Below are 20,975 nucleotides of genomic sequence, written 5' to 3'. Positions count from 1 at the left end.
CTTTGTTACAGAACTGCACTGTTGCAGAGGTTGCTAATACTTTCATGTAGACACTGTAGAAATTTTGCATGTCGCCTTGTTAGTTTGTATCATCTAATGGAGTGGGTGGGTTGTTGAAGATATTAGGAGCTCCAGCCTGGAGACCCCCCGGGTGGAGTTTTCTCATTTTTAAACATGTCTGCATGAGTTTTCTTCTGATTGTACCAGATTTATTCCCACATCCCAGAGACAGACATGTGAAAGTAATTGATATCTCTAAATTCTCCTGGTGTGCATCTGTTTGTGCCCTGCTAGACTGGTGTCCAGTTCAGAAATGTTTACCAACTTGAACCCAAGGCTGCTGGGAAAGACATGGCAACGCTGGAATAAGTTCAGAGAAGAGTGACTAGGCTGATTCCAGTCCTACAAGGGGATGAGTTATGAGGAAAGATTGAAAGTGCTGAGTCTTCTCAGCAAAAGAAGATTTAAGAAGCGACAAGATTGAAACGCTTAAAATAATGAAGAGAATTAGTACAGCGGATTGAGAATGTTACTTTAAAATGAGTTCATCAAGAACTTGGGGACACAGCTGGAAACTTGTTAAGGGTAACATTAAACATTAGGAAGTTTTTCTTTACACAAAGACCAATGGGCACATGACATAAGTTTACCAAGGAGTGTGGTAGACCATAGGACTTTAGGGACTTTCAAAACTCGACTTGATGTTATTTTAGAAGAGTTGACTGGATAGGACTGGCGAGCTTTGTTGAGCTGAATGGCCTGTTCTTGTCTGGATTGTTCTAATGTTTTAGCTACAGAATTGTTCACCCACAGGAGGGGTTTCTTGACCTTTAAACACTATTGCCAGGACTTTCTCATGGTTTTACATCCATACAAATAACAAAGTAAACATAATATAAAGTACAGAAGTACTTCATATATTTAACAAAGCACACATAAATGTAAGTCCACATGTGGCACCCACTGCAAAACAACAAACAAGCGTAGAATGTATCCTTAATTGAAGAAAAATGAACTAAGAATCGTGATAACATGTATTTCCAGTTTACTTTTGCTGTGACAAGCATGCCTTTGGAACATGGAAGGCATTTTTTCTTAAATCTAAATATTCCTACTTCAAAGAGCATGTCGTCAGAACTTCTTAAGGATTTTTTTTTTCCAAATTGGAACTGAGATGCTCATCAGCTGCTTTATAAAGTGCAACAGCAAGTTGGTTGTTGATTATTTTTTTATAGCTATTTATTTTTAAAAATGTAGAAAATAACCTTCACTTTATAACGTAATTTCAAATGGCAAGCATATTTAGTCAGGTCAGGTTGGGGAGCATGCACTGGTACAGCGCGTTGCCGTCCCCTCCATACAATGAAACAGCTCGAGATCCTGGTTGGCATCCCACCAGGCAGACCCGCAATCCAGTCCCTCCCTCCGGAAATGACCATTTATCTGCCACAGCCAGGTGTTGTGTCCCCTTGGCCTGGTCCAGCTGCTCAGGTCCTCGGCAATGAGGATCCTGCAGGCCGGATCACCCTCTAGGAATCGTACCACATGGCCGTAGTGCCGTAACTGACACTCCCTCACAATGCAGGTCATGTGCCTCATTCAGGACTCTTGTCAGCAACCGCTCATTCAACACAAAGTCAAATGGTACCCAAGGATTCTCCAAAGAGACAGTGCAGAAGGCGTCCAGTCTTCGTCTCCGGTCACTGGATAGCATCCATTTCTCACAGCCATATAGCAAGACAGGAAGCACCAGGACTCTAAAGACTTGGACCTTCATCCTTTTGCATAGATATGGGGAGCGCCACACACTGCTTTCCAGTGACCTCATGACCCCCCATGCTCTCCCAGTGCCCATATAACGTAGTTTCTTCCTTACATAATGTTGGACTGTGTGATTTTTCTATTAGATTATGAAACAAGCTTGTAGTGCTTGTACCTTTTGTACAGTTTACCTTAAGGTGTACTTCATGGAGCAGACAATTTCCAGAGAACATTAGTGATATCACTACCTTTTTTTATTATATATTTCATTCTTTTGGGAAGTTAAGTTCAAAGCTTACCCTGAAGCTTGTGCCAGTTTAAGATGCTGAAAGAATGGTAAATCTCGAGTGGAGGGCTTGACTGGCTTATTATCTTGCTATTAACGTTTTAGGGACAAAATCTCATTAGTTGAGGGTGATCCATAAAGCTCAGCATATAGTTTTGTTCTTGCCAAGAGTTACATTGTAGTTAACCATACTATTATTCAAATGTTCATTTATTTTCTGCTTTTCTACCATTGTAATAAAAGTCTCCAACATAACCCATTTATTTCAAACAATCCAGATCCTGTTTTCTACGAAGCAGTTTTTTTTTGTTTTTGGTTTTAACATGTTGCTCAGAATATTGGTGTTCATCCTCTACTGAAATGTAAAGATGGCTGAATAAACATTAGTCATTTTTTTCCCATCCAACAATGCTAGCACTGTACATGATGCTGCTGCTGTGGACAATGGTGCCTGTTTGTTGCAGGACACATTCATGCAGACTCACATATACTGCCAATCTGCTCTCACCATTCCTCCTCATACCAGACTTATGAAGCACAGTTTTGCACCTTACAGGTGAAATGAAAGCAATACTCCTAGCTATTCACAATTGGACTATTCAGCTATTCACAATTGTAGCTGTAATTTTTTTTATTTTTTTTTTTTACAACAACATTTATTTATACAGCACATTTTCATACAAAAAGTAGCTCAAAGTGCTTTACACAATGAAGAATAGAAAAATAAAAGACACAGTAAGAAAATAAAATAAGTCAACATTAATTAACATAGAATAAGAGTAAGGTCCAATGGCCACGGTGGACAGAAAAAACAAAAAATACTCCAGACGGCTGGAGAGAAAAAATAAAATCTGTAGGGATTCCAGACTGTTAGACTGCCCAGTCCCCTCTGGGCATTCTACCTAACATAAATGAAACAGTCTTCTTTGGATTTAGGGTTCTCACGGAAGGACTTGATGATGATGATGATGATGATGGTCACATAGACTTCTGCCTTTTAATCCATCCATCATTGTTGGAGCATCATGATGCTTTGAGTAGGAAAAAGAAACAGAAGAGAGAGTAGGGGTCAGTACAGTTTTTAATATTCTAATGAATATATTGTGGACCTTTCTGTCAGCAGTTTTCATTGTGTATACATTGATATTTCAGGTGTCTTATCACTTTTGCCCATCCATCCAAAACAGCTATTCCACTGTCATTTACCTTCCCTGGCATTAACCACACGAATGACACGAGCTTGGAATTCTATGCAATTATGTTTAAACCCCGAGTCAAGCTTGGGGCGATGTGTAATGGTACACTTTATTTTGTTAATCCCGGGTAACACTGAGGATGATATTTTAGTGGAGGAAATAACATCATACTGCAAAAAATGTATATACACTCACATAAAGGATTATTAGGAACACCTATTCAATTTCTCATTAATGCGATTATCTAATCAACCAATCACACGGCAGTTGCTTTAATGCATTTAGGGGTGTGGTCCTGGTCAAGACAATCTCCTGAACTCCAAACTGAATGTCAGAATGGGAAAGAAAGGTGATTTAAGCAATTTGGAGCGTGGAATGGTTGTTGGTGCCAGACGGGCCGGTCTGAGTATTTCACAATCTGCTCAGTTACTGGGATTTTCACGCACAACCATTTCTAGGGTTTACAAAGAATGGTGTGAAAAGGGAAAAACATCCAGTATGCGGCAGTCCTGTGGGCGAAAATGCTTTGTTGATGCTGGAGGTCAGAGGAGAATGGGCCGACTGATTCAAGCTGATAGAAGAGCAACTTTGACTGAAATAACCACTCGTATGCAGCAAAGCATTTGTGAAGCCACAACACGCACAACCTTGAGGCGGATGGGCTACAACAGCAGAAGACCCCACCGGGTACCCCTCATCTCCACTACAAATAGGAAAAAGAGGCTACAATTTGCATGCGCTCACCAAAATTGGACAGTTGAAGACTGGAAAAATGTTGCCTGGTCTGATGAGTCTCGATTTCTGTTGAGACATTCAAATGGTAGAGTCAGAATTTGGTGTAAACAGAATGAGAACATGGATCCATCATGCCTTGTTACCACTGTGCAGGCTGGTGGTGGTGGTGTAATGGTGTGGGGGATGTTTTCTTGGCACACGTTAGGCCCCTTAGTGCCAATTGGGCATCGTTTAAATGCCACGGGCTACCTGAGCATTGTTTCTGACCATGTCCATCCCTTCATGACCACCATGTACCCATCCTCTGATGGCTACTTCCAGCAGGATAATGCACCATGTCACAAAGCTCGAATCATTTCAAATTGGTTTCTTGAACATGACAATGAGTTCACTGTCCTAAAATGGCCCCCACAGTCACCAGATCTCAACCCAATAGAGCATCTTTGGGATGTGGTGGAACGGAGCCGTGCCCTGGATGTGCATCCCACAAATCTCCATCAACTGCAAGATGCTATCCTATCAATATGGGCCAACATTTCTAAAGAATGCCTTCAGCACCTTGTTGAATTAATGCCACGTAGAATTAAGGCAGTTCTGAAGGCGAAAGGGGGTCAAACATCGTATTCGTATGGTGGTCCTAATAATCCTTTAGGTGAGTGTATTTCTATGCTTTCTGATATTAAATCTGAGGTAACTCATCAATATCCATAAGTGAAACGAAAAGCGACAAAGGCAGTTTTAGAATGAACCATTGCTGGAATCGAGCAGTAGTGATGCTGTTGTGAACAGGTGATCAGATATTGACACAAAGTGAAGCTGATGCATAATATGGCACTGTATGACCTAACTGCCAGGATATGTCCAGTGCATTTGGTTGTGTGAATCTTCACCACCATGGTGCAACAGTAGCTGCATGACAAAAAGGCAAAATAATGTGATCAACTGCAAGGGAAAGCAAGACGTTGGCACCCTAAGCACTGTTCACAATGTGGCAACTGCCAATGTTTGCATCAGGGGAAATGTGGCCTTGCACTTTGGTGGGCTACAGTAACACAAGGGGCACATTGATCGTGCAGATCAGTCTCTGTCATTCTACCCTCTTGTGTAACCAACAGCAACGATTTCAGCACTTGTGCCAGTTTTCCTGCTCACCTAAAGAACATTTTCTTTTACTAAAGTAACTTTCTTCTAGGATGAGGAACTGAACTGAACAGAATTTTTTTTTACGCATTTTTTTTCTTTTTGTAAATAATAATTTTGTAAAGGATAAACAATGAAGTAAAAGAAAACAGTTTGTACGAACAAATTGTGAAATACAAAGTTAGAGAAATGCAGCATTGTTGCATGTCACAAATACTATACAAGTGAAAACTGGAGCTGCAGGGGCATGGACCCTTCTTCGTGATGTCTGCTGGTCAAATGAAGTAATAGCAGCAGCCATGCCACATGCGCTTTGGAACAGGTCATCCACCGGAAACTAAGCATGTTTGGGGAAGACCATCCAGGCAAGCTTGGGTTATTGCTGGAAGAGGTGTTACCCTATACTCTGAATGTGGATCCCAGTGCAGTGACGGGGGAGTTGGTGGGGGACACTGTGCAGTAAAAATGGTGCTGCGCTTCAGATGAAATGTAAAACCAAGGTTTTGAATCTCTGTGTCATAAGAGATACCTGGGCATCTCTCAAAAAGAGTAGTGTGTTTCCCGATGTCCTGGCTAAATTGCCCACCACAGCATAGCCATTCTGCCCCCCTAATCATCCCCTGTCTCTAATTTGCCATCTCTCTCTCTCTCTCTCTCTCTCATCACTTCACTACCTAACAGCTAATGTGTGGTGAGCATTCTGGCGCAAAATGACTCCCGTCACATCGTACAGGTTGATGCTACACATTAGTGGTGGTTGAAGTGGCTCCTCACTCACTGTAACACTTTAAGTAGTGAAAAGAGTGCTATATAAATGCGAGAATTATTACTATTACTGTGGATGTGAAGGACTTTTATCTTTCCTGACTGCAAGGTGTGGAACTGAAGTACCACTGTTCCTTATCTGGGTGGTGTACCCCATTCTAAGATGGAAGCAGATACTGAGTGAATAACTGTTTCAGGTCCCTACTGTACCCCAGTGCACCCACAAAGTGGTGTCTGTGAGAGACTTGACATGTTTCCATGTGTGACAATATACTTACTGTATATAATGTGGAAGAGAAAGACTTTTAAATATATATTATAAAAAGAAATCCTGTCCTGGAAAGCAAAAACAAGGCTACGATACGTGATCTTCTCAAAAGACATTTAAAAGACCCGTGAGACGAAAGAGACTATGCGAGCAGCAGAGACACAAAGTAGGAAAAAGGACAGCGGCTGTAAAGGCTTTAAAAAGGTCGAAGGGCAGCGCGACAGCAGCCCCATGCCCCCACCCCCCATTTTTTTTAACTTAATGTTTACCTCGCTGATCTAGGAATGCTGTCAGTGAAGCTTTTTCAGTGTTGTGGTTAGTGGTTGCTTTCTGGCTGTAATGTTGTGCACATGAGGAGGCTAGTTGACTTAATGTTGTAATAAGCACATGCCTTTGCTACTTGCCGTGTTACATGAATTGGTCTGTTTTGTTCAATTCAGTAAACCCTACATTTTTAACTGATCTTGCTTTGTATACTTTGATAAACCAGACAAAATACTGTTGACAGTTTTGCTTTAACGGTAATCAAGGATACACATCAGCTCATGCAGTCTTTCCCTTAAATTGGAGTAAACTTTGACAAATGTTTTCCTTCTTGCTAATGCAGCAAAATTTCTGTAGTAGTAGATGTTAACAAGAGAATGTTTCTGCTAACAATTAGTGTATGGCCTTGATCTTCTCGGAAGACAATTTGAAGTCCCACGAGAGACACTTTAACTTGCTCTCCACTCTAAAAAAAGACTAGCAACAAGCAAAGCACACAGCTCGCCAGCAGATGATCCGACTGCTTCTCCTTGCTTGCGTTCAGCCACCCTTACCCCACCCCACTTCACAACGCGAGAGGCAGAGACGCAAAGTGACAAAAGGAGAGCTGCTGTACAGGCTTTAAAATGATCGATGGGCAGTGCGACAATAGCAGCAGAAAGACAGCAGATGATCCGACAGCATCTCTTTAGCATGCATTCAGCTGCCCCTCCTTCACAACGCGACCAGCGTTATACATCCTGCAAGAAAGAGATTTAACCACGCCCGGGGCCAGAAATAAAGGACAAGTATTGTTTTTACAACGTCATGCAAGACAAGGCAGCGAGACATCATTTAAAACAAGTCCATGGACATCAAACCTAGCAGTTGTTGGATTTCTTTTGCCAGACACGCTTCATGTGCTCCCTGCTCTTAAAACAACAAGCAAAACTCGCAGAAAGCCAGCAGATGACCCGACTGCTTCACCTTGGCGTGCGTTCAGCCACCTTCACAAAACCCCACCCCCCTCACAACGCGAGAGGCAGAGACACGAAGTGGCAAAAGGACAGCTGCTGTACAGGCTTTGAAATGATGGGGCAGCGAGACAAGCAGAACAGGCAGCTGGCCGGCAGCAGAAAGACAGCAGCTGATCTGACGGCAACTCCTTAGCGTGCGTTCAGCCGCACCCCCTTCACAGCATTATACGTCCTGTGAGAAAGAGATTTAACCACGTCTGGGGCCGGAAATAAAGGACAAGTATTGTTTTTACAAAAGTTTTAAAGTAAAAGTGAAAATAATGCATATGTAACATTTTTCTGAGGTGTTTACAAGTGAGCAAGTGGATAACCTCCCAGAGGTAACAGGGACTACTAAGGAGGTACTGAGGGATTTGGAAATTGTAGAGGGAGAAGTGCTGCTCAGATTAAATAAGATGAAATCAAACAAATCACCAGGACCAGATAATATTTATCCTCTTGTTCTTAAGGAGGCTAGTGAGTACAAATATAAACCCTTTACACACATTTTTAGGAAGTCACTGTGCACTGGAGAAATTCCAAAGGACTGGAAAATGGCAAATATCATCCCATTATATAAAAAGGGTGACAGGGCAGATCCAAGCAACTATAGGCCAGTAAGCTTAACATGCATCACAGGAAAATTTAATGGAAGGAATTATTAAGGTTAAGATTGAGCAACACATGGCAAGGACAGGAGTTATTCTGAACAGTCAGCATGGGGTCAGAAGAGGGAGGTCGTGTTTTACTAACATGTTGGAATTCTATGAGGTTGCAACAAAAGCATACGATTAAAGTGGAGCTGATGATGTTATTTATCTGGACTTTCAGAAAGCATTTGATAAGGTGCCACATGAGATGTTGGGCATCAAGTTAAAAGAAGTGGGGGTTCAGGGTGATGTTTTTAGGTGGGTACAGAATTGGTTGAGACACATGAAGCAGAGGGTGATGGTGCGAGGAACCTCATCAGAACTTGCTAATGTTAAGAGTGGTGTTCCACAGGGGTCAGTGCTAGGGCCGTTGCTATTTTTAATTTATATAAATGATTTAGATAGGAATATAAGTAACAAGCTGGTTAAGTTTGCAGATGATACCAAGATAGGTGGATTAGCAGATCATTTGGAATCCGTTATATCATTACAGAAGGACTAGGATAACATACAGGCTTGGGCAGATTTGTGGCAGATGAAATTTAATGTCAGTAAATGTAAAGTATTACACATAGGAAGTAAAAATATTAGGTTTGAATACACAATGGGCGGTCGGAAAATCGAGAGTCCACCTTATGAGAAGGATTTAGGAGTCATAGTGGACTCTAAGCTATCAACTTCCCAACAGTGTTCAGAAGCCATTAAGAAGGCTAACAGAATGTCAGGTTATATAGCGCCTTGATGTGTGGAGTACAAGTCCAAGGAGGTTCTGCTCAACCTTTATAATGCACTGGTGAGGCCTCATCTGGAGTACTGTGTGCAGTTTTGGTCTCCAGGCTACAAAAAGGACATAACAGCACTAGAAAAAGGTCCAGAGAAGAGCGACTAGGCTGAGTCCAGGGCTACAGGGGTTGAATTATGAGGAAAGATTAAAAGAGCTGAGCCTTTACAGTTTAAGCAAAAGAAGATTAAGAGGAGACATGATTGAAGTGTTTAAAATTATGAAGGGAATTAGTACAGGGGATCGAGACTTGAATTTTAAAATGAGTTCATCAAGAACACGGGGACACAGTTGGAAACTTGTTAAGGGTAAATTTCGCACAAACATTAGGAAGTTTTTCTTTACACAAAGAACGATAGACACTTGGAATAAGCGACCAAGTAGTGTGGTAGACAGTAAGACGTTAGGGACTTTCAAAACTCGACTTGATGTTTTCTTGGAGGAAACAAGTGGATAGGACTGGCGAGCTTTGTTGGGCTGAATGGCCTGTTCTCGTCTAGATTGTTCTAATGTAACAATTCCCATGAAAATAACAATCTCTTTAAACTGTATATCCGGTAAACCACCCGGGGGTGGGCGAGCGAAGCAAGCAGGGGGCAGAGCCTCCTAGTATTTACAAAAAAAACTGGCATGTGCTTGGGCACTATTATAATATTAATATTTGAAGAAAGGATTACAATGAAGATGGACCATGTAAAGCATGACAAGAACTGGCACAAATGTCGAATAGCACTAAGCTTGCCTATTACAGAGTTGATTATGACTAAAACAATTAGAGTTGTGGTTTCTCAGAGAACAAGTTAAGCTCAGTACAACTCAAGCCTTTTTGATTCATTTGACTTGGCTGCTAATCAGTAACAAATATCATCTCATGTTCATGGATGGTGCAGAGGTCATATGAGCCTTCTGCAGACAAATGTTAAAAGTGTAATGAAAAAATCTCTTGCTCACAAACCACCTCTGAATAGTCTCCAAAAACTCACAGAAGCACCTTTTGAGACCATAGCAAGTGTATCCCTGGAAAATCTGATAACGATGATTGTTTTCAAGTTATCTCCTGCTAAGAGAAATGCCTAAAATTATAAATAGGAGGCTGTGTACGTTTTGGTACTGGTGTTATCAATATTAATACATTGTGACTCTGGATAAGCATCTGGTGTGCTGCTTAAAACGAAATGCTAAATACATCATGTTTTCTCTTCCTTCTTTCAGGGAAGTCGTGATAACATGAGTATTGTACTAGTCTGCTTCATGAATGCACCCAAGGTTTCTGAAGATGCTGTCAAAAAAGATGCCGAGCTGGACAAGTACCTGGAGGCACGCGTTGAAGGTAAGAACTTTGATAAACCCTAAATCTGTGTTGTCGATGTACTTGCTGAGGTTTACAGAAGGCCTCCAAAATTTCTTTGCACTTTCCACTGCTCTGTTTAATGGTGTTAGTGCTTAGTTATTACAAAAATTCCAGTATTCAAATTAGAAATACGATATCTATTAGTGATGCCAAAACCATTTAGTTGTCTTTTTACCACAATCGGAGAACTGTGACCCAGCTGTGACTGGACACTGTGGAATTCTATGCTGTCCTCAAACGGTCCCCATGGCATTGTGGAGCTCAGGATTATTGTGTCACGTCATATGATTTTTATGCATTTACTGCCATACTTTTAAAATACTTTCCCCACCCCAAGGGCCAAGACTGCTTTTACAGGCAGCAACATTGTGTCAGTATCAGTAGTTAAACAGCAGTAAGCTAGTTTATTATGTGCAATATTTTTAGCTTTTAAAACTGCTGTATACATCTTTAAAAAATGCATTTACTTGCCTAGACTAAAGCTTGGCCCATTTTTCATCTTTCTTGTGTCTGGTAGGTTTCTATATATTTGCCTGTACATCAGTAAAGCCATGCGTGAAGTTAAACCAGCAAGTGTCAAATGTGAAATTTTTCAGATTTTTTCTCATTGTGTAAAAACAAATGCATAAGAATAGTAAATAAATTTTGCCTACATGATCCAAGCACAATAATAGTGATCTCAATTGTTCTCCCAAGTAGAGAACCTTCAAACAAATAAAGCAAATAGAATGTGATCTCTTTAACAGAGCTTCACAGGCAGCACTTCTGGTCTTAATCTCTTGAAAAGTATGTGCAGCTATTTTTGATACACTGCGATTTACAGTAATCCCTCCTCGATCGCGGGGGTTGCGTTCCAGAACCCCCCGCGATAGATGAAAATCTGCGAAGTAGAAACCATATGTTTGTGTAGTTATTTTTATATATTTTAAGCCCTTATAAACTCTTCCACACTGTTAACATTATTAGAGCCCTCTAGACATGAAATAACACCCTTTAGTCAAAAGTTTAAACTGTGCTCCATGACAAGACAGAGATGACAGTTCTTTCTCACAATTAAAAGAATGCAAAAAGATCTTCTCTTCAAGAGCAGAAAATTTCAGAGCGCTCGCAAAGAAAAGCAAACAATCAAAAAATCAATACGTGTGCTTTTAAGTTTGCCGCGGCATTTTTTAGATGAGCGTCAGTATCTTCTAAGCAAACAGCCTCTGTGCAAACAGCCCCTCTGCTCACATCTCCTCGGTCAGGCGAAGAGAAGTCACAGAGAGAGAGAGAGAGAGAGAGAGCGAGATTAAAGCAAACCATCAAAAAATCAATAAGTGTGCTTTTGGCAGCACCGCGATAAAGCGGCATTTCTTAGAGGTGCATCCGTATCAACTAGGCAAACAGCTTCTCTGTGTCAGGCGCAGAGAATGTCAGAGAGGGTGAGATAGAGGCAGAGACAAGCAAACAATCAAACTCCGCGTGGGATGCATATCTTAGAGCATTGAGGAGTTTTAGTTAATATGTAATACATGCTCTGATTGGGTAGCTTCTAAGCCCTCCGCCAATAGCGTCCCTTGTATGAAATCAACTGGGCAAACAAACTGAGGAAGCATGTACCATAAATTAAAAGACCCACTGTCTGCAGAAATCCGCGAACCAGCGAAAAATCCGTGATATATATTTAGATGTGCTTACATTTAAAATCCGCGATAGAGTGAAACCACGAAAGTCGAAGCACGATATAGCGAGGGATTACTGTACTTGCTTTAAAAAAAAGGATTTTAAAAAAATCAGGGAGGGTGTGGGGGGTCTGATACAGCTGGCTTCTACTTTCTAATTAGAGTTGAGACCATTCTGTATAATTTGATAACCCTGTGTTGTTTTTTTTTTTTTTAAACACCCAAGTTTAGCGCTCAACATAAGAAATAAGAACTATGTAACTGTTCTAACTCATTATTATTATTATTATTATTATTTTAAGTATTGTTAAAGTGAAATATGCCCCAAAGTTCTTAACCATCAATTTTAAGTAGTTATGGAGCTACATACTGTACACTCATTGGCCATTTTTATGTAGCCTATCTAGCACCAGGTATGACATTGATTTACTCACAGAAGAGGCTAAATTACTGAAGGCAAGGTTTTACTAGGGTACCAGAATAATTTAAGTATTTTGATTAAAGTTAGCTCAGTAGTATCACGGTGGTATCAGATCTTTTGGTACTTGCAAGGATTTGTAGACTTGTTCGAAACTTTGGAATAAGCTGTTAACTGTTTTCTACATGTAGATAAATTAAGGCATGGTGCATTTATACTGTTTTTAACAAATTTTAATGTAGCTATAAAGCTGTGGTATTGTATGAGGAAGTCGGGAGTGGCAGAGAAGTACGTAAGAGTTGTACAGGATATGTACAAGGGAAGTGTGACCGTGGTGAGGTCTGCGGTAGGAGTGACGAATGTATTCAATGTGCAGGTGGGGTTACATCAGGGATCGGCTCTGAGCCCTTTCTTATTTGCAGTGGTGATGGACAGGTTGACAGACGAGATTAGACAGGTTTCCCTGTGGACTGTGATGTTTGCTGATGACATTGTGATCTGTAGCGAGAGTAGGGAGCAGGTGGGGGAGACCCTGGAGAGGTGGAGAGCTGCTCTAAAGAGGAGAGGAATGAAGGTCAGTAGGAACAACAGAGAATACATGTGTGTAAATGAGAGGGAGGTCAGTGGAATGGTGAAGATTCAGAGAGTAGAGTTGGCGAATTTGGATGAATTTAAATACTTGGGATCAACAGTACAGAGTAATAGGGATTGAAGAAGAGAGTGCAGGCAGGGTGGAATGGGTGGAGAAGAGTGTCAGGAGTGATTTGTGACAGACGGGTATCAGCAAGAGTGAAAGGGAAGGTCTACAGGATGGTAGTGAGACCAACTATATTATACTAGCCATGTGCGCCCAACTACGTTGCGCGTGTTAAAAGTTGTCTGTAAAGGGCTCCCTGTTTAAACGTGGCTGCCACTCGTGAACTGGGCCCTTCGTCGCACAGCATTATGATTTTTTTTATAAGGGAAACAAAATTATAAAAGAAAACCCTTGGACATTGATTCGATAGGAACGGCCTACTCGGAATCACTGTCCGAATAGTAATCATGTGGTGGTGTAGGAGCATTTCTGCTTCTGTCCGTTCACAGTCCGTCTCATTTTCACGACGCTGTTGTTTCCTCTCACGATCTCTTCTCAACCTTTCTCCAATCTCGCAGGTTGCTTTGTGGCAATCCAAAGAATAAGGCAATATACACGGAGCAATGGTTATAAAAGGGGGACACATGGGTATCCAGGCTCTTTAAAGCATAAATAGGGATCACTTCACTGACATGTGAGCAAGCCACGGTACAACTGGGAGACGCGCAGCACTCGCCAGCTACAACGTAACAATAATAATTTCTGGAACGTGCTTGTTTGTCATTCATTTTATCCACTGTCTTTCTTTCATTTATATGTTACGTAGGCACGTACCTTTTATCTTCGGCAATCTCATTCTCTAACCAGGCCTCAGGAGCTAACCAGTGTAACACTGTCCACCACCCTTTTCGTTATTTTGGCACATTGTTGACATCCGTGAGTAACAACAACATACTAAACTGGAAGGTGGTCTATGCATGCGTGAAATTCTCGGACAAACAAAAATCAAGATCTAAATGAAGATCTCTTTAGTTAATTTAAAGCACAACAATTTGTTTAGTTTGAATGTCTGTGTTTTGAGGTGTGACTGGCGTACTACAGTCTTCAGTAGTATAAGCCTGGAGGAGATTCTTAATGCAATGCCTGTTTTAGCTGTCTCTCTACTGCCATCTAGTGCTTCTTCTTCTAATTCATTCACGGACCAACAAAGATCAAGATCCAAATGAGGATTATATATAGATATGGGTTGGAGACGGTGCTACTGACCAGAAAGAGGAGACAGAACTGGAGGTGACAGAGTTAAAGATGCTAAGATTTGTATTGGGTGTGATGAGAATGGATGGGATTAGAAATGAGTACATTAGAGGGTCAGCTCAGGTTGGAAGGTCTGGAGACAAAGTCAAAGAGGCGAGATTGTGTTGGTTTGGACATGTGCAGAGGAGAGATGCTGGGTATATTGGGAGAAGGATGTTAAGAATAGAGCTGCCAGGCAAGAGGAAAAGAGGAAGGCCTAAGAGAAGGTTTATGGATGTGAGGAGAGAGGACATGCAGATGATGGGTGTGACAGAGCAAGATGACGAGGACAGGAAGATATAGCAGAATAACCCTTAATGGGAGCAGCCTGAAGAAGATTGTAGCTTAAAAAGGATATACAGTGAGGAACATAGGTATTTGAACACCCTGCAATTTTGCAAGTTCTCCCACTTAGAAATCATGGAGGGGTCTGAAATTCACATTGTAGGTGCATTCCCACTGTGAGAGACAGAATGTAAAAAAAAAAATTCAGGAAATCACATTGTATGATTTGTAATGATTTTTTTTGTATTGCACTGCTGCACATAAGTATTTGAACACCTGAGAAAATCAGTGTTAATATTTGGTACAGAAGCCTTTGTTTGCAATTACAGAGGTCAAACGTTTCCCGTAGTTCTTGACCAGGTTTGCACACCCTGCAGCAGGGATTTTGGCCCACTCCTCCACACAGATCTCCTCTAGAGTTTCAGCTCCCTCCAAAGATTTTCGATTGGATTTAGGTCTGGAGACTGGGTAGGCCACTCCAGAACCTTGATATGCTTCTTGGGGAGCCACTCCTTGGTTATCCTGGCTGTGTGCTTCGGGTCATTGCCATGTTGGAAGACCCAGCCACGACTCATCTTCAGTGCTCTGACTGAGGGAAGGAGGTTGTTACTGAAAATCTCACAATACATGGCCCCATTCATCCTCTCCTTAATACAGTGCAGTCGTCCTGTCCCCTTCACAGAAAAACATCCCCAAAGCATGATGTTTCCACCCCCATGCTTCACAGTAGGGATGGTGTTCTTAGGATGCAACTCCTCCTTCTTTTTCCTCCAAACACGGCGAGTGACGTTTAGCCCAAAAAGTTCTATTTTGGTCTCATCTGACCACATGACTTTCTCCCATGCCTCCTCTGGATCATCCAGATGGTCACTGGCAAACTTCAGACTGGCCTGGACATGTGATGACTTGAGCAGAGTAACCTTCCATGCAATGCGTGATTTGAAACCATGACGGCATAGTGTTCTACTGACAGTGACCTTTGAAACTGTGGTCCCAGCTCTCTTCATGTCATTGACCAGCTCCTCCCGTGTAGTTCTGTGCTGATTCCTCACCTTTCTTATCATCTTTGATATCCCACGAGGTGAGATCTTGCATGGAGCCCCAGTCCGAGGGAGACTTGACAGTCGTCTTTAGCCTCTTCCATTTTCTGACAATTGCTCCAACAGTTGATCTATTTTCACCAAGCTGCTTGGCAATTGCCCCACAGCCCTTTCCAGTCTTGTGGAGGTCCACAATTTTGTCTCTGGTGTCTTTTGACAGCTCTGTGATCTTGCCCATGGTAGTAGTTGGAGTCTGAGTGACTGTGGGGTGGACAGGTGTCTTCTGTAGGCTACACAATCATGGGGAAGACTGCTGACTTGACAGTTGTCCAAAAGACGACCATTGACATCTTGTACAAGGAGGGCAAGACACAAAAGGTCATTGCTGAAGAGGCTGGCTGTTCACAGAGCTCTGTGTCCAAGCACATTAATAGAGAGGCGAAGGGAAGGACAAGATGTGGTGGAAAAAAGTGTACAAACAATAGGGATAACCGCTTGTACCCTGGAGAGGATTGTGAAACAAAACCCATTCAAAACTGTGGGGGAGATTCACAAAGAGTGGACTGCAGCTGGAGTCAGTGCTTCAAGAACCACCACGCACAGACGTATGCAAGACATGGGTTTGTTTCAGCTGTCGCATTTCTTGTGTCAAGCCACTCTTGAACAAGAGACAGTGTCAGAAGCGTCTCGACTGGACTAAAGACAAAACTGCTGCTGAGTGGTCTATGTTATGTTCTCTGATGAAAGTAAATTTTGCAATTCCTTTGGAAATCAAGGTCCCAGAGTCTGGAGGAAGAGAGGAGAGGAATAGAATCCACGGTGCTTGAGGTCCAGTGTAAACTTTCCACAGTCAGTGATGGTTTGGGGTGTCATGTCATCTGCTGGTGTTGGTCCATTGGTGTTGGTCCATTTTCTAAGGTCCAAGGTCAACGCAGCCGTCTACCAGGGAGGTTTAGAGCACTTCATTCTTCCTGCTGCTGACAAACTTTACGGAGATGCAGATTTAATTTTCCAACAGGACCTGGCACCTGCAGACAGTACCAAAGCTACCAGTAGCTGGTTTAAGGACCATGGTATCCCTGTTCTTGATTGGCCAGCAAACTCGCCTGACCTTAACCCCATAGAAAATCTATGGGGTATTGTGAAGAGGAAGATGCGATACGCCAGACCCAACAATTTAGAAGAGCTGAAGGCCACTATCAGAGCAACATGGGCTCTCGTAACACCTGAGCAGTGCAACAGACTGATCGACTCCATGCCACGCCACATTGCTGCAGTAATCCAGGCCAAAGGAGCCCCAACTAAATATCGAGTGCTGTACATGCTCATACTTTTCATGTTCATACCTTTCAGTTGGCCAACATTTCTAAAAATCCTTTTTTTGCATTGGTCTTAATTGAGATTCTAATTTTCCGAGATACTGAATTTGGGACTTTCATTAGTTGTCAGTCATAATCATCAAAATTAAAAGAAATAAACATTTGAAATACATCAGTCTGTGTGTAATGAATGAATCTAATAGACAAGTTTCACTTTTTGAATGGAATTACTGAAATCAACTTTGTCGTGATATTCTAATTTTATATTTATTTCAGTCTTCATTAAACCCTGATCATCTACCTATTGTGGCCTCTTCTTCCTGTCCTTGGCTGACAGATGAATTAGCATGGTTTTCTGCTGCTGTAGCACATCTGGTTCATGTTCCATTAGTTGTGGCTTCAAGGGGGTCCTTCTTCAGAGCACTCTTATGAAGTGCTGATGCTGAGACAGTGGTGACCTTGTCAGCTTGATCGATTCAGGCCATTTTTTTTAACCAACAGAACTTAATTTACTGGATTTTGTTCATTAATGCACAAGTCTGTGTAAACCCTAGAAACTGTTTTGCATGAAAATTCCACTTCAGCTATTGATTCTAAGATGATGAAACCACCAGGCCTGGATCATATGCTTTGTCCACAATAATATTTGATTGAACAACTACTAAACTCCTTGGCCATCATTTGCATACTGTATAAACATAATGCTGCAGCCATATGATAGGACTTGTGTTAGTTGCATCTAAAATGTAAGTTTTAAGAATATATTTGGTCCTACAGAACAATATTTGTAAAAGATTTTGGTTGAGAATTATGCACAAATGTTTGCTTACCTAAAGCCAGTATTTGTACATGGTGGGACTTTTCTTAGTTAGGTATTCAGTAATGTAACAGAACATCTGTAATACTTGGACATGCAGTGAATGGTCGGCTAATGGAAATTCCTTCAATTGCAATAAGAGTGGTTTACAGTAAATGTGACATTACTGAGTACAGCTACTGTACTGCTTGAACAAGTAGATGATTCAGCCGGGTTTGCATGCAAACCACATTCCTAGGTACATAACGTTTGTCCAGGTAAAGCCACATGGTGTGTTTGTTTTTGTTTTTTTTTTTAAATCTTTATAGCGATGAGATACCGTCCTTCTGAGTAAACATCCATTACAGCTACAGTCCCACTTGGCCACTTCTACATGTCTGATAATACACACATGCTCTCCAACATTAGCTCAAATTTACCAGCACTCATTGTTTTCCTTCCCCTTCTTAATAAACATTTTATGAAGTTCAAAGAATTCAGACATGGATAGTATCATAAATTGTGCAGATTTATACTTACATGCTTACTGGCTAATTACTTTGGTTACACTGCTTTTTACTACTCTTTACACTGTGTGCACAATTATTAGGCAAATGAGTATTTTAACCATATCATCATTTTTATTTATGTATTCCGAATCTAAGCTGAACAAACTTGAATAGTTATTGGATTTAAGCATATCAGGTGATGTGTAATGAGGGAGGGTGTGGCCTAAGGAGATCAACACCCTATATGAAGGTGTGCAGAATTATTAGGCAGCTTGTTTTCCTCAGGCAAAATGGGCCAAAAAAGAGATTTAACCGACACTAAAAAGTCAAAAATTGTAATAAGTCTTTCAGGGGGATGCAGCACTCTTGAAATTGCTCAGACATTGGGGCGTGATCACAGAACCATCAAACGTGTTTGTTGCAAATATTCAACAGGGCCACAAGAAACGTGTTTGGAAAGACGCAGATTGACTGCCAAAGATTTGAGAAGAATCAAACGTGAAGTTATCAGAAAGCCATTATCCTCCAGTGCTGTCATATTCCAGAACTGCAAACCTATATGGAGTGCCCAGAAGTACAAGGTATTCAGTGCTCAAGAGACATGGCCAATGTAAGGAAGGCTGAAACCCAACCATCACTGAACAAGACACATAAGTTGAAACGTCAAGACTGGGCCAAGAAATATCTGAAGACAGATTTTTCAAAGGTTTTATGAACTGATGAGATGAGAGTGACTCTTGACGGAGCAGATGGATGGACACAGAGCTCCACTTCAACTCAGACACCAGTAAGATGAAGGTGGGGTACTGGTATGGTCTCGTATTATTAAAGATGAGCTAGTTGGACATTTTCAGGTTTAAGATGGACTCAAAATCAACTCCCAAACTTACTGTCAGTTTTTAGAAGACGAAGATCGTTTATTCAAGCAGTGGTAAAAGAAAAAGTCTGCATCTTTCTAGAAGACCATGATTTTTATGCAGGACAATGCCTCCATCACATGCATTGAAGTACTCCACTCCGTGGCTAGCCAGTAAAGGCCTTAAAGATAAAAGAAAAGTGACATGGCCCCCTTTCCTCACCTAACCTTAAAAACCTTCTTAAACGGCAGATTTACGGGGAAGTAAAAGAGAACACCTCTCTGAACAGTGTCTGGGAGAGGCTGTGGTTGCTGCTGCACAAAAAGTTGTCAACAGATCAAGAAACTGACAGACTCCATGAATGGGATTATTGAAAAGAAGGATGGCTATATTGGTCACTGATTTTTTTTTTTTTTTTTTTTTTGAAATGTCATAAATGTTTATTTGTAAATTTTGAGCTGTTTAATATTCTCACTTTAACAGATGAAAACAAGCAAGTGAGAAAGGGAAAATTTTCGTTTTTCCTTTAGTTGCGTAATAATTGTGCTCACATATGTATTCCCTTGAGAATGCTCACACTCACATTTCCTTTGTAAAACACTCAGGTTTCAGGTTTATTAACATTTTGGATTGACTGATAGCACTGTGTTTGTTCCATATTAAAATGAATCCTCAGAATTACAACTTGTTTAATAATTGTGCACACAGTGTAATAGTCACTGGGTAGACTATCAGAGGACCCTGTTTATCTTGCTGAAGACACTATGCATTCAGATTCTATCCGTTCGTTACAACGTTTTATATATATATAAAATATATATAAATTAATATATTATAAATATATATAAATTATATATATATAAAATATGCCAGACAGAAAACAACAGCCATATTTTTAGCTTAAGCTCTCAAATTTGGTTTTAACTTCCATTTTATTCTGAAGTCTATTTTGCATTTATTTTAGCTTCAGCTTTTGGCCTGCATATTGCATTTACTTAGGATTACTGTAAGTTAGTAACTGCTTGCATGCAATTTTCAGGCAAATAATGAAAGGTCCAAAGATTGCATTACCTCCTCATCCTGTAATTTATAGAGTAATGTGAGTGCATTGTTATTATGGCTGTACATAGGAAGCACTGGATCTAATCTGCCTGATGCTGTCTCTTCACCTTATCTGGGCTACTCAGCTTTTAAAATTATGACACTTTGCACAGGACAGTAATCCAGATGAAGCCATTCCACAATATATCTTTTTTTTTATTCCGAAAAATGGCAGATTGTGTTTAGGGTCCTTTATCTTGAAGGCAGTGTCTTCATGATCATGTAACCATGATTAGTAGTTCCCACAACTGACTGTTTCCAGTGAGCAAGTGCTGCATTCATTGGTTACATTACATAAGTTGAAGCTGTGCTTTACATAAAGTAAAGCAGAATAAAGAAATACATGTTTTAATTCTTGGGCATAATTGGTTACATCAAAGCTCTGTGTGGTTTTTATATTATTGGTAAAATTCATTGATCATATGCAAATTTTTTTTTTCTTCTTCTTATGATTCCTGCAGAAATTTTTGAAAAATCTGGTGAAGAAGGAATTCCAGACCTGGTTCATATAATGCGGAACTTGTCAGCAGAAAGCATCCCAAATTTACCACCTGGAGGTGGCCTGGCTAGCAAGTATGAACCTAGCATTTTGATGCAGTTACTGCTTTTACATTTGTGAAAATGAGTGAAAATGTCATGGCTAGGTTTGTATTGGTAAGGGTTTTGGATACCAAGGTTCTTCCTTCATAGCCAACTGCAGTGTGCTATAATTGTATTGTATTAGAAATTATTTCTCATCTTATGTGATTCCTGGTTTATTATGAATATTAAATTCCTGTTAAAATTATAGAGAACAACATGTGTCCCATAGGACTTGTGCCATTTTTTTTAATTAGAGTGGATCAAGTGTGTGTGTACCACTTGTTGCTTCCAGCTCCTCTTTGTCAATGTGTGAGCAGCTTAAATATTTATTTATGAAATGGTGTA

At 40.8% G+C, this 20,975-nt stretch overlaps 1 protein-coding gene across 2 annotated transcripts in view; it reads left to right on the top strand.

Annotated features, from left to right (window-relative positions):
• Positions 1-20,975, top strand: part of ppm1ba (protein phosphatase, Mg2+/Mn2+ dependent, 1Ba) — a 103,918-nt gene that overhangs the window by 62,953 nt on the left and 19,990 nt on the right. For both annotated transcript variants that reach the window (XM_039738345.1, XM_039738344.1), the window contains exons 4-5: positions 10,054-10,171; positions 20,510-20,621. In XM_039738345.1, coding sequence (XP_039594279.1) covers positions 10,054-10,171; positions 20,510-20,621 — 230 coding nt within the window. The remainder of the gene's footprint in view (positions 1-10,053; positions 10,172-20,509; positions 20,622-20,975) is intronic.

This window comes from Polypterus senegalus, chromosome 16 (assembly GCF_016835505.1).
Source record: "Polypterus senegalus isolate Bchr_013 chromosome 16, ASM1683550v1, whole genome shotgun sequence".
Lineage (NCBI taxonomy): Eukaryota > Metazoa > Chordata > Cladistia > Polypteriformes > Polypteridae > Polypterus > Polypterus senegalus.
The sequence above is the reverse complement of the archived record's forward strand: the minus strand, read 5'-3'. Positions and strand labels throughout refer to the sequence as shown.